The following is a 14,065-nucleotide window of genomic DNA, read 5'->3' as shown; positions in this document are numbered from 1 at the left end:
TAAATGCAGCCGAGGCAATGATCCTATTGGCAGGCCCCACACGATGGGCAAGAAAGCACAGTAAAGGAAATCTATAGATCTACAAGAAAAACAAAAGTTAGATAAGGCGCAGTCAGGCTGCATTACAACCCCACTCTCCTCCACACACAAGGAGCGGGTAATGAGGGCTCCATTGACAGAACTGCTGGACAAATCGAATCCACACCAGTCGGCAGGCTGATGTGCAGCCCGGACTTAAGGGAGAATTAGTTAATGAACTTACCAAATTGCTGGCAATTATTTTTTAAATGTTGTGAAGAAAGAGAAAGTAAGAAAAGAAAGAAAATGCGGTAAACTTAAAAAGAAAATGGTTTTCTTCATGAAGGAAAGCTTTAATTTCTAGCACAATGCCCCAATACACACGCACATACATACATTGTATTATTATTTTGTGAAACAGGGTCTCACTCTGTTGCCCAGGCTGGAGTGCAGTGGCTCAATCATCGCTCACTGCAGCCCTGCCCTCCTGGGCTCAAGTGATCCTCCCACCTCAGCCTCCTGAATAGCTGGGACTGCAGGTACACACCACTAAACCTGGCTAAGTTTTTTTCTGTTTTTTGTACGGCGGGGGGCGGTGTCTTACTTTGTTGCCCAGGCTGATCTCGAGGTCAAACTCCTGGGCTCAGGTAATCCTCCCACTGTGGCCTCCTAAAGTGTTGAGATTACAGGTGTGAGCCACTGTGCCCAGCTACATACATAAAAATTAAAAACACAGGAGGCTGAGGCAGGCAGATCACCTGAGGTCAGGAGTTCAAGACCAGCCCAGCCAACATGGCAAAACTCCGTCTCTACTAAAAATACAAAATTAGCCAGGCATGGTGGCGCATGCCTGTAATCCCAGCTACTGGGGAGGCTGAGGCAGGAGAATCACTTGAACCTGTAAAGTGGAGGTTGCAGTGAGCTGAGATCACACCATTCCCACCTGGGCAACAGAGTGAGACTCTGATTCAAAACAGCAAAAAAGTAAAAACACAAACTGAGATACAGAAAACAAAGTTCATTCATTTTGGGCCAGGCTCACTGTTGCGTCTGTGTTTATTAAACACAGGTAATAGAACAGCACTTTGAGTGCCACTATTCTGGTGTCGCCAGAGGGGCAGGCTGTGGCCCAGGCATAAAACACCCACACTTTGCACCCAGCCTCGGGCCCTTCCTGACACCCTTCATTCACCTCCACCGTCTGCGAGGTTTTGCTGAGGCAAGCGCCTACCTCATTTGTGTGCCTGGCTCCGGGGAGACGCGGATCTTGGCATTAACACATTCCATGTACAGAGTGACTGCTCTCTTCCTGGGGACTGGTACCCAGCTTTATAAACAACCTCATATTTGGATTAATTCTGAGCCTCAAACTCTGCTCTCTTTGGATTAAATGGTGAGACCGAGAGTCTTGTTGGAGGGTTTAGCAATGCGTGTGGAGAGCAGGAAACTGACCTCTAACAAGGAAACTGCATCCTGAAGCTGGCGATGCAGGATCAGCGGCTGGAGCGCGTGGGGGCTGGCTTTCCTGCGTCTTCTCACATGCCCAGGGGCTCCAAATGATGCTCAACAGGGAGGCCTGGCCAGTGTTCCTGGAGAGAAATGACTGCACACCAAAACCAAAGTCTAGAGGACAAGAAAAACCAACCCGGGAGACTGCAGGATGAAGGCTCTGAAAGCAGCAAGAGCATGAAAACAGCAGGAGCACGTGGAGAGCAAATGATATGCGATCCCGCAGCCGGGACAAAATCTGGGGGCCTGGGAGGGAGACGACGGTGTCACTTTCGATTTATCCACCATCTTTCACTGGAGTATCATTTCAAAGCACATTACAGGCAGCAGCTTTTTAATCCTCCCAGAGGAGCGTGCTGATTTGAAGGGGTCCCTGGGGAGCAAGACATAAACCCAGGATCAAACTCCAGGGCCAGTGTCCTCCCGGCTCCCTGACGCCCTGTGTTACAGGCGGCCTGGCCTAGGTGAGTGGGAGCGTATGAGGGCCCTGACGCCACCACGATGTCCCAAGAGCCCTAAAAACACCCAGACTCTTTCTCTTGATTCATTTTACTCCTAAAGATAGATGCCAAGAAAACCAAGTTTCCAAAACCACAATAAACAAGCGTTCTGCACAGATATTCTCCTGTACTATGATCCTGCGTGTTAAGAGCAGGAACCTAGGAACAATGTAAATGTCCCCAAACACGGGATTTGGTGAAATATTGACACAGGCTGCAAATGGAATGACTAGTTAGTAATGATAGTATGACATCTGCAGAAGCATGGAAATAATCTGATGGTACTATTAATACTAAAATGTAGAAGGGCAGGCATGGTGGCTCACACATGCAATTCCAGCACTTTGGGAGGCTGAGACAAGTGGATCGCTTGAGATCAGGAGTTTGAAGCCAGCGTGGCCAACATGGTGAAACCGTTTCTACCAAAAATACAAAAAATTAGCAGGGCATGGTGGTGGGTGGCTGTAATCCCAGCTATTTGGGAGGCTGAGGCAAGAGAATCACTTGAACACAGGAGGTGGAGGTTGCGGTGAGTTGAGATTGTGCCACTGTACTCCAGCCTGGGTGAGAGACACTCTCTCTCAAAAAAAAAAAAAAAAAAATGCAGAATACTGTGTGCCACTGCTTCTCAACTGGTATACATGCGTGCAGGGTGGCAGACGTGGCTGTATGAGGATTTTGTTTTTAAGGATAAGTAAAACATTTCAAACAGTCCAGAAGTAAAAACCAAGTCTCCCCTGCAAACGGCTCCCTGGCTCCTCCCCTGTTGAGAACCACAGGGTCTATTCTGTATGATTGGCTCTAGACACAGAAGAGGACCACAAAATACAAAAGATGACAAGTGGGGCCGGGCGTGGTGGCCCAATGCCTGTAATCCCAGCACTTTGGGATGCCGAGGTGGGCAGATCACTTGCGTTCAGGAGTTGGAGACCAGCATGGCAAAAGCGCATCCACACAAAAAATACAATTAGCCAGCATGGTGGTGCGTGCCTGTGGCCCCAGCTACTGAGGAGGCTAAGGTGGGAGGATCACCTTAGCCCAGAAGATCAAAGCTGCAGTGAGCTAAGATTGCACCACTGCACTCCAGCCTGGGTGACAGAGCAAGACCCTGTCTCAAAAATAAAATAAAACAAAATGAAACAAGACGAAAACCAGCCTCAGCATTTCCTTTCCCCTGACGGGAGGCCCACTGCACTCCTTCCCACCCGGGCAGGTGGGGCCGGGGCTGTGGCCGAGTTTCAGTGTGACCAGCTTACCGCCTCGCCGTATTGGCGAGATATTGAAGGTCTATGGTTTATGAGTGTCGCGTGTGAAGCAGTCAGCTGGGCAAAAATAAAATAAACGCAAACTCCACACAAAAGAGAGGAATGCTTCAGTCAACACTGAAAAAGGGCTCTGGATTGAAACTCTTGATAACTGTTCTCAACTCATTTAAAAATCAGCATTAGCTACCAAAATGTAAAGTATTAGTTTTATTAAAATGCAAATCAATCAACTAATCTGTCTTTCTAGTAACAGTTGAATTGCAGTATCCGTGTCAATTAAAATAGTTTCCAATTTATTCGTGGCTGGAAGGAGGGTGGTCTTCTGAATTTTAAAATGCAAGCCTCCCTTTAGTGAAAATTCTGTCAGTTCCTTCCTTCTCATCTCTCATTTTTAACTCATTTTAATTAAACTTGCTGGACTCCCAAGTATTTTGAAGTACCTGTTTAAATCCTTTTCTTCATCAAAGTAACGAGGACAAAGGTTCTATCTGTTTAGGAAACTCTGGTTGGCATCAGGCTCATAGGAAGTTCATTGCTAAGAGGTCATTGCCTTGCTGACCTACCAAGCATTATCTGGAACCCCCAAGGCTAGATGGACAATGTTGGATGTTGTGTATTTTAAAAGGCGATCATTTTGAAAGCAGTGAATGTGGGGGAATTCTCCTATTTCTGTTGATCTTTTGGCTAACTGGAGACACATTGAAAATTAAACATTTCCCTGACAGTCGCGCTGAAGAGGTGATTGCAGAGACAAGAAAAGTCACCACATACCAAGGTCCAATTAATATAGATGGAAAAACCCTCCTCCTTCCTATCCGCCCCATCCTGAGGTCAGCAGATACATTTATGTTTTTGTTTTTGTTTTGTTTTTTGAGACAGAGTCTCACTCTGTCGCCCAGGCTGGAGTATACTGAGGCAATCTCATCTCATTGCAACCTTTGCTGCCTGGGTTCAAGCAATTCTGCCTCAGCCTCCTGAGTAGCTGGGATTACAGGCGCCTGTCACCATGGCTGGCTAATTTTTGTATTTTTATTAGAGACAGGGTTTCACCATCTTAACCAGGCTAGTCTTGAACTCCTGATTGTGTGATCCACCCTCCTCGGCCTCCCAAACATTTATGTTAAAACTCAACTGTGATGCAGATGATGTGTGACGTGGGGCCTCGCTTCTGCGTTCTAGCCCAAAGGCACTATGTGGCAGTCCCCGACACCACGGCAATGATATGGAGGATTCCTGGGCACAAAAATCTGGCCCTTGGTTTTGACATTTCCAAGCAATATCAAAACTCTACTTTGAAAGCAAGTAGTTAGGGCCGGGTGCAGTGGCTCACGCCTGTAATCCCAGCACTTTGGGAGGCTGAGGTGGGAGGATCACTTGAGGTCCCGAGTTCGAGACTAGCCTCGCCAACATGGTGAAACCCCCGTCTCTACTAAAACTACAAAAATTAGCCAGGCACGGTGGCATGAGCCTATAATCCCAGCTACTTGGGAGACTGAGGCAGAGTGAATCGCTTGAACCTGGGAGATGGAGGTTGCAGTGAGCCGGGATGGCACCACTGAACTCCAGCCAGGGTGACAGAGAGAAACTGTCTCAAAAAACAACAAAGAGCCCAAGTAGTAACTGCAACTCAACTCAGTTGCCTGGAACCAACATTGCTTCTCTAATCCCACAGCTCTAAATAGCGAGCTGGGCAAAGGACCCATGAGATGTTCAGTCCGGCACGCTGGCCACTCACTCATATGCGCACATTACTTATTCAGGATCATCTTCACTCATATTGACCACAGCAAGCCAATAAATTGCCCTTATGGGGATTTAATTTCCAGCTTTTGACCTTTGGATGAAAAACAAGTGAATCATCTCCTCCTGCTAGATTTACACCAGAGCTAATCTCAATAAAGTGATTTAGGAATGGTGAGAGTGGAAAAGGACTCTGGAAGAAATCTTTATAGGTGAAAAGAGGAGACAAAGTCGTCAAACAAGCATGTATTTGTGACAGTAGGCACATGGCTCCAAATTACAAAGCTCCTAGGATTCTGGGGGCGTCTCTGCTCTTCAGAGCCATATAAACCACCAAACACCAGCCACTCAGCAGCGTCCTGGCCTGGCGTGGTGGCACACACCTGTAGTCCCAGCCACCTGAGAGGCTGAGGTGGGAGGGGATTTGCTTGAGTCTGAGGGGTAGAGGCTGCAGTGAGCTATGATCACAACACACCACTGCGCTCGAGCCTGGGAGACAGAGCAAGACCCTGTCTCACCAGAAAAAAAAATTCAAACCTTTTAAATTTGTTATTATTTTAAAACGCCTCCTTGCAGAGTAGGGTTACCCCATAGGGAGTATGCCCAGAGTAGCTGGTGAAACATTTGAAATTTACTGAGTTACGCTGAAAAAGACGTTACTGACTGTACCCTGCTGTACTACAGCTCTCAGAGCTCCCCCTCCGGCCAGCACAGCGGCTCACGCCTGTAATCCCAGCACTGTGGGAGGCTGAGGTGGGTGGATCACTTGAGGTCAGGAATTCGAGGCCAGCCTGGGCAACATGATGAAACCTTGTCTCTACTAAAAACAAAACAAAACAAAAATTAGCTGGGTGTGGTGGCAGGCACCTGTAATCCCAGCTACTCAGGAGGCTGAGGCAGGAGAATTGCTTGAACCTGGAAGGCAGAGGTTGCGGTGAGCCGAGATTGCGCCACTGCACTCCAGCCTGGGTGACAGAGCAAGACTCTATCTTAAAAAAGAAAAACTTCCTTTGATCTGTAACTTTGTACCCTTTGACCAACATGTCCCCATATTCCCTGCTCCCCCGACCCCCTCAGTTTCTGTTAACCATCATTCTACTCTTCAGTTCTGAGTCGGCCTTTTGTAGATTCCACATATAATTGTGATTAGGTGGTCTCTGTCCTTCTGTGCTTGGATCATTTCACTTAGCAGAATGTCCTCCAGGTTCAACCATGTTGTCGCAGGTGTCAGAATTTCCTTCTTTTTTAAGGCCGAATAATATTACACTGTGCACCTATGCCCCATTTTCTTTATATATAAGAAACTCAACTCAATAACAAGAAAACAAATAACCCACTTCAAAAATGGGCTAAGAATCTGAACAGACATTTCTCAAAAGAAGACATACAAATGGCCAACAAGTTTATTAAAAAATTCTCAGCATCACTTATCATTAGAGAAATGCACAGAAACACCATGGGACATTGCCTCACGCCTGTTATACTGTCTGCTACCAAAAAGAAGAGCCCCTAAGATGTGTACAACTATTATATAGCAATAAAAACATGTTTTAAAAAAAGATGGAAGATAACAGTGTTGGTAAAGAGCGCTGGCACGCTGCAGGTGGGAACGTGGACTGGCGCAGCCATTATGGAAAATTGTACAGAGTTACTAAAAAACTAAAAATTCAACCACCCTATGATCCAGTAATCCCATTTCTGGGCATATATACAAATAAATTGACATTCCTGCCAGGTGCAGTGGCTCATGCCTGTAATCCCAGCACTTTGGGAGGCTGAGCGGGTGGATCACGAGGACGAGATCGAGACCATCCTGGCCAAGATGGTGAAACCTCGTCTCTACTAAAAATACAAAAATTAGCTGGGCGTGGTGGTGGACGCCTATAATCCCAGCTACTCAGGAGGCTGAAGCAGGAGAATCGCTTGAACCTGGGAGGCAGAGGTTGCAGTGAGCCGAGAGCATGCCACAGTACTCCAGCCTGGTGACAAAGCGACTCTGCCTCAGAATAAATGAATGAATGAATGGACATTCCTATGTTGAAGGGACATCTGCACTCACACACTCATTCTACTCAGAACAGCCAAGCTATGCAAGCAATCTGCATGTCCATCGGGGTGACTGGATAAAGAAAACGTAAACTCTGATATTGTATGAAGAGGCCACTGGACTAGAAACAAGAAAACACAATAAATGTGTGATCCACTAAAGCACCAAATCAGACGGACTCTCAGCCTCTTAAGAACTCACAAGTGGTGGTAGCAGTAACAATGCTCTTTATTTGTGACGTTTAAAGGTGGGGTTGGAGCACAGGGCGGCGCCCTTGCACGTTATCAGGCACATGTTCTGAACGCAGCACCTTCCCAGCGACTTCCCTGCTAGCGCATCCCCATAAAGTCACTGGTTTCCTCCATCTGGACGAGCAGCCGTACCAGCCACGGTGCCGCTGGGTGTCGGAGGTGGGTGATGTCTATCCTCATGGCCTTCATGAGGAGGGTGGAGCTGGCCAAAAAGAGAGCGATACAGCTCTGTCCTAGAAGACAAACACCACAAACTGGTTAACACACTCGTTCACTGTTCAAGGTTAAAAAGGAACGGAAGCTGGGAAATACCCCAATCTGTTTCTTCTGTTGAAAATACAACCATGGAATTAAAAATGCATCCCGAAGCCCTTATTCACAAATACAACAGAAGGAAGAAACCCAATCAAACAGTAAAATATGTAAATAGTCCAGTGCGGCCAGACACCTGTCTCCAGGGAATGAGTGTTCTATAAGTTTGCCCTTTGCAGACAGGCTCTTCAAGTAAGAAAACAAGACTGAATATTTTAATAGGATGTAGGAGACCACCACCCGATAAGGAGGATTCAATCAGACATGGGATGTAGGGGATATAATTTAGTTTTCATACATTTTCTTGGACTTGGCAGTACTTGAAAAACAATGAAAATGACCCAGCAACAAGATTCCAATTACTATCATTCGTGCAGTTGTTCAGGAGGAGAACCAAGCTTCTTCCCCACTCCCCAGATGCCCTGTCTCTATTCTGTCTAATAAATCATATGATGGGTTAATTTATTTCTAAAGTTGGGTTTTAACATTAAAACAATCATAACATGCCTGTGTCTTGGCCCCTAAAAAGAAAAGTAAATGACCACTTTCAACCGCTATTCCTGCTCTGAAAGGCAACATACACCCAAACACCTGGCCAAAGCCATCTGCCACGGCCTGGAAATCCTGAAAGTGGTTTGGATGGGGTAGGGATCTTTCCTGTCGTTGAGATAGAAGCTCCAGAACCCTTTCCCCTGTGGATTCAGAGCAGATCCTCCCTCCAGAGGTATGAGGGAGCCATGAGGTTCCAAGCAGGTAAGACCTGCGTGAGGACATCCCTGCCACCAGGGAGGTGGGTGTGCAGCACGTGGTCACAGAGGCAGTTATCCATGTTCACGCTCTGCAGAAGGCCCAGCCAGTAGACCTCACCGAGACAGGGCAGACGCACACAGGGCTGAGGTCACGGGCCAGGAGTCAGCAGCCCCAGAAGAAATCTATACCTGCTCGGATATTCTCAAGATTGAACTCAAATTATAGCCTGCCATCTTGTCAGGAAAACAAGCTTTTAAATGTGCTCTCATTATCTGAGGGCCAGCATCGGCACATCTGACTTTGAAAACAAAACCAAAAATCCCATCTTTCAAACAGCAAGGCTTCAACACCAAAAACCTATTGGTCTTTTTTTGAAGTCGCTTTACTATAGTTGTGGACAGGAACAGAAGCACCATAGAAAACCAGCAAAAGTAATAGAGTATCAAAGCTTTAAAAAAGTAAAAAGAAAAACATCTTAAGGAAGAAACTCCAGAAGCCACAAATGTAAGCTGGCTTGATCATGTTGGGGAGCATGGGACAGACAGGCAGTGAAAGCACAAGCCAGAAAACAACAGGCCTCCAATTTTATTACAGGATTTTTATCCCAAGAGTGTGTTGGTGCCTTCACCCTGAACTACCCAGCAGGCCTCTGGGCCACAGACAAAGGACACAGGTGCCCCCCGAGCTTCACCCGTCTCTTTTGCTCTTCTGTTACACACATCCATGCGACTCGCCCTCAGTCAGCCCAGATGAGCCCTGCCAAGGTGGAAGGCAGCCCCAGGCCAAACGCAAACCCCTGGCTTCCAAACCACCAGCTGCGCGACACTGACACCCCGATGCCCGGTGCAGGCTGCACTTCATCACACTATGGCCTGCCTATTTGCCAATAAAGACAAGTCTCTCTAGCCATTTCCACAGAAAAAATTAAATGGTGTGAAAGGGAGAGTCACCATGACAAAAGGACAGTGTGACTTTAAGACGACAACGTCTGACGAGAGGGAAATGCAGAGGCGCGATGCTATTTAGCGCTTCGCAATCATACCCTTCCCAGCCTCGCCGTGCTTGCCTGCACCAGACCCCATCATTACCACTGAGCAAATGCTTCCACTCTGCGCGCAGTATCAGTGCAGCGCCGGGGCCGAAGGCAGCAGTTACTGTCCGCAGCAGGGTTCGCGTGTCAGGAGCAGAGAGTGAAATGCTGAAACCCATGTTTTCATAGAACATCATTTCACACTCAGGTGGGCAAAGCTGACAAACATATGCAGCTGTTCATGGCAAGGCAACTTGGGAAGCTGAGTGGTCTGGGTTCTTAAAATATTTTCAGAGAGAGAGAATATGAATAGGGGATTACTTCAATCTAAAAGTCCCCAAGCAATTTCTACTTTTATGTCTTCCTCACCCACTACCACCAGCTAGTGACCGTTTTTACCTTCAAAGCGTCTCAAACTTCACAGCTCCTCCAGGCTTCCACGAGCTCAGGTCTCACCGTCTCTCATGCAAAACATGGCGACAGCCTCTTGGCTGACTCTTCCACTCCCTTCTCTGAGACAGACAAAGCAGACTCTCCCTGGGGCCCAGGAGCACCACTGGATGAAGATTCCCCCACCCTACCCCACCCCATCCCTGCTGCAGATTCCAGCAGCTCAGCTTGGCCTCAGCCCTTCCTCTATATCCTGGCTTTGGCTCCTGCCCTGAGCAGCTGGCCTGCCTCTTTGCTAGGTTGGAGAAGGGAAGGTTGCATATTTTTATAATGTTTTTCACAGTAAGTTTAAATAGTTACAAAATATATGAACTTTTGTAATGCCTGCAACGGAATCTATGTGCCATAGTGATTTGATACTCACCGTTTATTCATTTAAGTAACACGGTGACACATAAACTCTTTTTTGAGACAGAGGTTCGCTCTTGTTGCTCAGGCTGGAGTGCAGTGGTGATCTCAGCTCACTGCAACCTCCACCTCCCTGGTTCAAGCCATTCTCCTGCCTCAGCCTCCTGATTAGCTGGGATTACAGACATGTGCCACCACGCGCTGATTTTTTAATTTTTTTTTAGTAGAGATGGGGTTTCTCCATGTTGGTCAGGCTGGTCTCAAACTCCCGACCTCAGGTGATCCACTTCAGGTAATCCCTCCCAAAGTGCTGGGATTACAGGCATGAGCCACCACGCCCGGCCTGACACATAAACTCTTTAACTTGGACATTTTATAGCATCTTTTTCTTTTTAAATTTTATTTCCATCTGTCTTTTCCCCTACAGAGTTTGGTCCTAGTGTAATGGTTTTATGCTTGAATGTCTTTTATCCATCACCTTTATCATACTTCTTGGCCACATTAGTCTGTAAATAAAAACACTTTTCGAAATTTTCAAAATTCAACAAAACTGACATAAAAATATTTTAATTGTTTGACGTTATAAGGCTCTAAGTAGTTAAAATTTTCCTCTGGATTGAGTTATTAGGATACAATCAATATATAATAACATGATACAATATATTCTAATTTTAGTGAAAATTTAATATCCATACGTGTGTAAAATGTTACTGGAAATGTACCCCTTAATGATATGGATGAGCCTTTTCCCTCCATTTGTTCATGGATTCATGGAGGAATATTATTTATTGCTAGAATGAAATGGGCTCAGCATTCCTATTTTTTGGTCTTTTTTGAAGACGTAAGCACTGAGAAATGCCATATAAACAAGCAGATAGGAATGATAGAGTTCTGTCACAGCAATGCCACTTGATTCTTTCCATTCTTTCTGAATTATGTGGCACACACACACACAAATTGCATAGTGACTTGTCACCAAATGATCAACCAACTGACAACTCAATTCAACTCATGTTCTCATGCGACTGCTGCAGATGAAGACACAGGAACAGCCGGCCCGCACAGGGCTTGTCATCTAGTCCTTAGGCATTTCCTTTCTTAATCTCTGTACCCTTATTTCCAGCTGTCTTTGTGTTTGAGGCCCTGGAGGTTTTCCCGTGGTAGCTAGAGGTCCCTGTCACTTTAAGGACGGGCTGGTGGGGGGCTTTTCAAGGCTGGAGAAGGACGAGGGTAAAAGGAGACCGTGCCCTTCAGCGCAGGCCTGCTCTGGGGCAGACAGTTTTAGGAAAGTGTACGCCTAGAGACTGACTCCTATCTGTGTCCACCCTCCCCTTGGAAAGTCTCTGCATACCCCAGTCTGAAGACTGAGCTGCAGGGTACACTGAGCAATTCTTCCTTCAAACCTAGGCAGGTGCCTCGGTGCTTAGGAAAAGGCAAAGACATCCTGAAAAGAAGCAAAACACGTCCATAGCCCTCACCCCTTCGCAAGAAAAACAAAACTCCAACTAAAGACGCGGCTACAAAAAGGTGCCATGCGACCGAGGGCTACCGCCTTCTCCTGCAGGAACCTGTCCCCTGGCTGCATCTTCCCAACCGGGATCTAGCCACGTGGAGAAGCTAAACTACCAGCCCTCCAGGTGGGCCTTGTCTCCATCGGATTCTCCAGGGTAAGTGTACACTTTCATATCTAAGGTCCCCTTAAGGCTATGTGCATAATGAACTTTTTTTTCTAACATATATAATTCCTGCTCCCTATCACATTAAGAACCAAGATGTGAATCACTGATCTGTAATCCCCCACCCCCAACACACACACTGATGGGCAGTGGGAGGGTGCGCTGCCGACAACGTGTAACGCTGGTTTTGTGCAGGGGAGCAGCCTCCGGAGTAATTAACAGGACTTGGACCTGAGGTAGAAGGTCGATAGCAGGGGCTCTTCCTTGAATTAAAATTTAACTTACCCTTTATTGCAACCTACAAAAGCAAGTAATGAGCACTAACATTTTTATTTCTTTTAAACTGTCATTTAGGCTGTAGAGGGGATAATTACCTATCTCTAGTGTAGTAAGGTTTTATAACCCTTAGTGAGGCATTTTCTAATTTAATATTTTTACTATATTATCATAAAACCTGTTTCTAGAAAAAAAATGATCATGGATTAGCAGCCATTTTCCATAAAGACAGAATGTACATGTGTGTGTGCGCGCGCGCGCGCGTGTGTGTGTGTGTGTGTGTGTGTGTGTGTGTGTGTCTTAGGATTTGGCTTATTTATTATGTGATTCTTCTGAAGAGACTTAAAGTATGCACATGGTAGCTGGCTGTCACCTGCAATCACTTGAGTGGCAGGTAAGTTTTAAAAGCTCTGAGTGAAACGGGGGTGTATGTGTATAAGAATGCAGCCTCTCGCGGACGTGGACCCAAATATGTTCCCTTCAGTTCCACATGTGCACTCCTCACCCAACCGCAACACAGATCACTGTCTTTCACGACGTCATTTGGCAAACAGTACAAAGGAGCATATTAAACCTGCAAATGATCTGTGTGGGGCTTTCAATTTGCTAGGTCAGTAGCTTGCAGCACTGGGGATTCTGTAGGAGCTGTACCATCCACTCTACAGGAGACCGCACTCCTCCTGCACTGGCCCTGAAACCCTCAAGCCTCCAAGGCCTTCCTGAGCTGTACCTACCCACTCCTGTGGCCAAAGACAGGTGGACAGTGGGAAGAGTGCGGCCATCCCACTGCTCCCTGAAGAAGCCTGGGCGGCCTCCCAAAGCACAGCACAGTCTCCGAGCAAGTATTACATGCCAGTCTTCCAAAGGAGCCAGCGGAGACAATAATGCTGCTTTCCAGATTAAACCTGACACACAGGCCAGGTGTGGTGGCTCATGCCTGTAATCCCAGCACTTTGGGACGTAGAGGTGGGAGGATCACTCGAGCCCAGGAGTTTGAGACCAGCCTGGGCAACACGGCGAAACCCTGTCTCTATTAAAAATAAATAAATAAATAAATAAAACGGTACACATAATTTGCCTTTGACTAATTAAAAATTGTTCATTTGTTGCTTCTTAGCGGTGGGGTTCTCTCTAAATATGTAAGACACATGGCAGAACGTCCTGGCCCTTCTTTCCTTTCTAGTCCTCTACCTCTCCCACACTGCACACAAAAGTGCTGTAGCATTCACTTCTGCATTAACTCAACCCCAAATAAACATCGAAGATTCAAGAGAAATGAAGAAAGCACATGACAGGCAAGTCAGAAAAGGGTTCCAATCACAGCAGCACTCATGGCTAGCAGGGTCTGGATCTGATCTGAAACCCTGTGAGGAGAATCTGCCCAGATGTGGTCAGTGCAGAGATTCACGTGCACGCCTGCTCTGCACTGACCAGTGTGGTCGCCGATGACAGATGCATGCTTTTAAAATTACTGGAGATGTACCGATGCTGTCTTTTTTCACATTTGTGTTTGAAAACAATTTGCTTAGTGTGGTGGAAGCTTAAACATGTACTAGATGTATATGATTCCTGGCCTCAAAATCTAACATACTACAGGTATAATCAATTAATTAAAACTATTTGAATGCTTATTTGAACTTTGTTAGATTTTGCGGAGGTTTACAAAGACATGAAAGGCATAGCAGAAGCTAGATCGGGAAGATGAATACATGCATTAAGTGTGTCTCTGACAAACCACTCCATCCAGGGAGACACAAACACACTCTTCCTCCTGCTGAAGCCAATTCTGCCATTCTGGGGCTCACAGCCATGGGCTCTTGTCCCACTAAAGCCAGGAGAGAAGTAAGATTGGCCACTACTCCCTGTGGCAGCACGTCAACTACCTGATGTCTT

The 14,065-nt window shown here is 46.5% G+C and overlaps 1 protein-coding gene across 2 annotated transcripts in view; it reads right to left on the bottom strand.

The window, feature by feature from the left end:
- Positions 1 to 7,289: 7,289 nt before the first annotated feature.
- Positions 7,290 to 14,065, bottom strand: part of AATF (apoptosis antagonizing transcription factor) — a 114,629-nt gene continuing 107,853 nt past the window's right edge. The window contains exon 12 of one of the 2 annotated variants that reach the window (XM_017539855.2): positions 7,290 to 7,563. In XM_017539855.2, coding sequence (XP_017395344.1) covers positions 7,428 to 7,563 — 136 coding nt within the window. In that variant the 3' untranslated portion in view covers positions 7,290 to 7,427. The remainder of the gene's footprint in view (positions 7,564 to 14,065) is intronic. The other variant, XM_017539856.2, reaches the window with a different exon arrangement.

Source organism: Cebus imitator, unplaced genomic scaffold (assembly GCF_001604975.1).
Source record: "Cebus imitator isolate Cc_AM_T3 unplaced genomic scaffold, Cebus_imitator-1.0 Scaffold121, whole genome shotgun sequence".
Classification (NCBI taxonomy): Eukaryota; Metazoa; Chordata; class Mammalia; order Primates; family Cebidae; genus Cebus; species Cebus imitator.
Note: the sequence above shows the minus strand (reverse complement) of the source record. Positions and strands in the feature narration are given on the sequence as shown.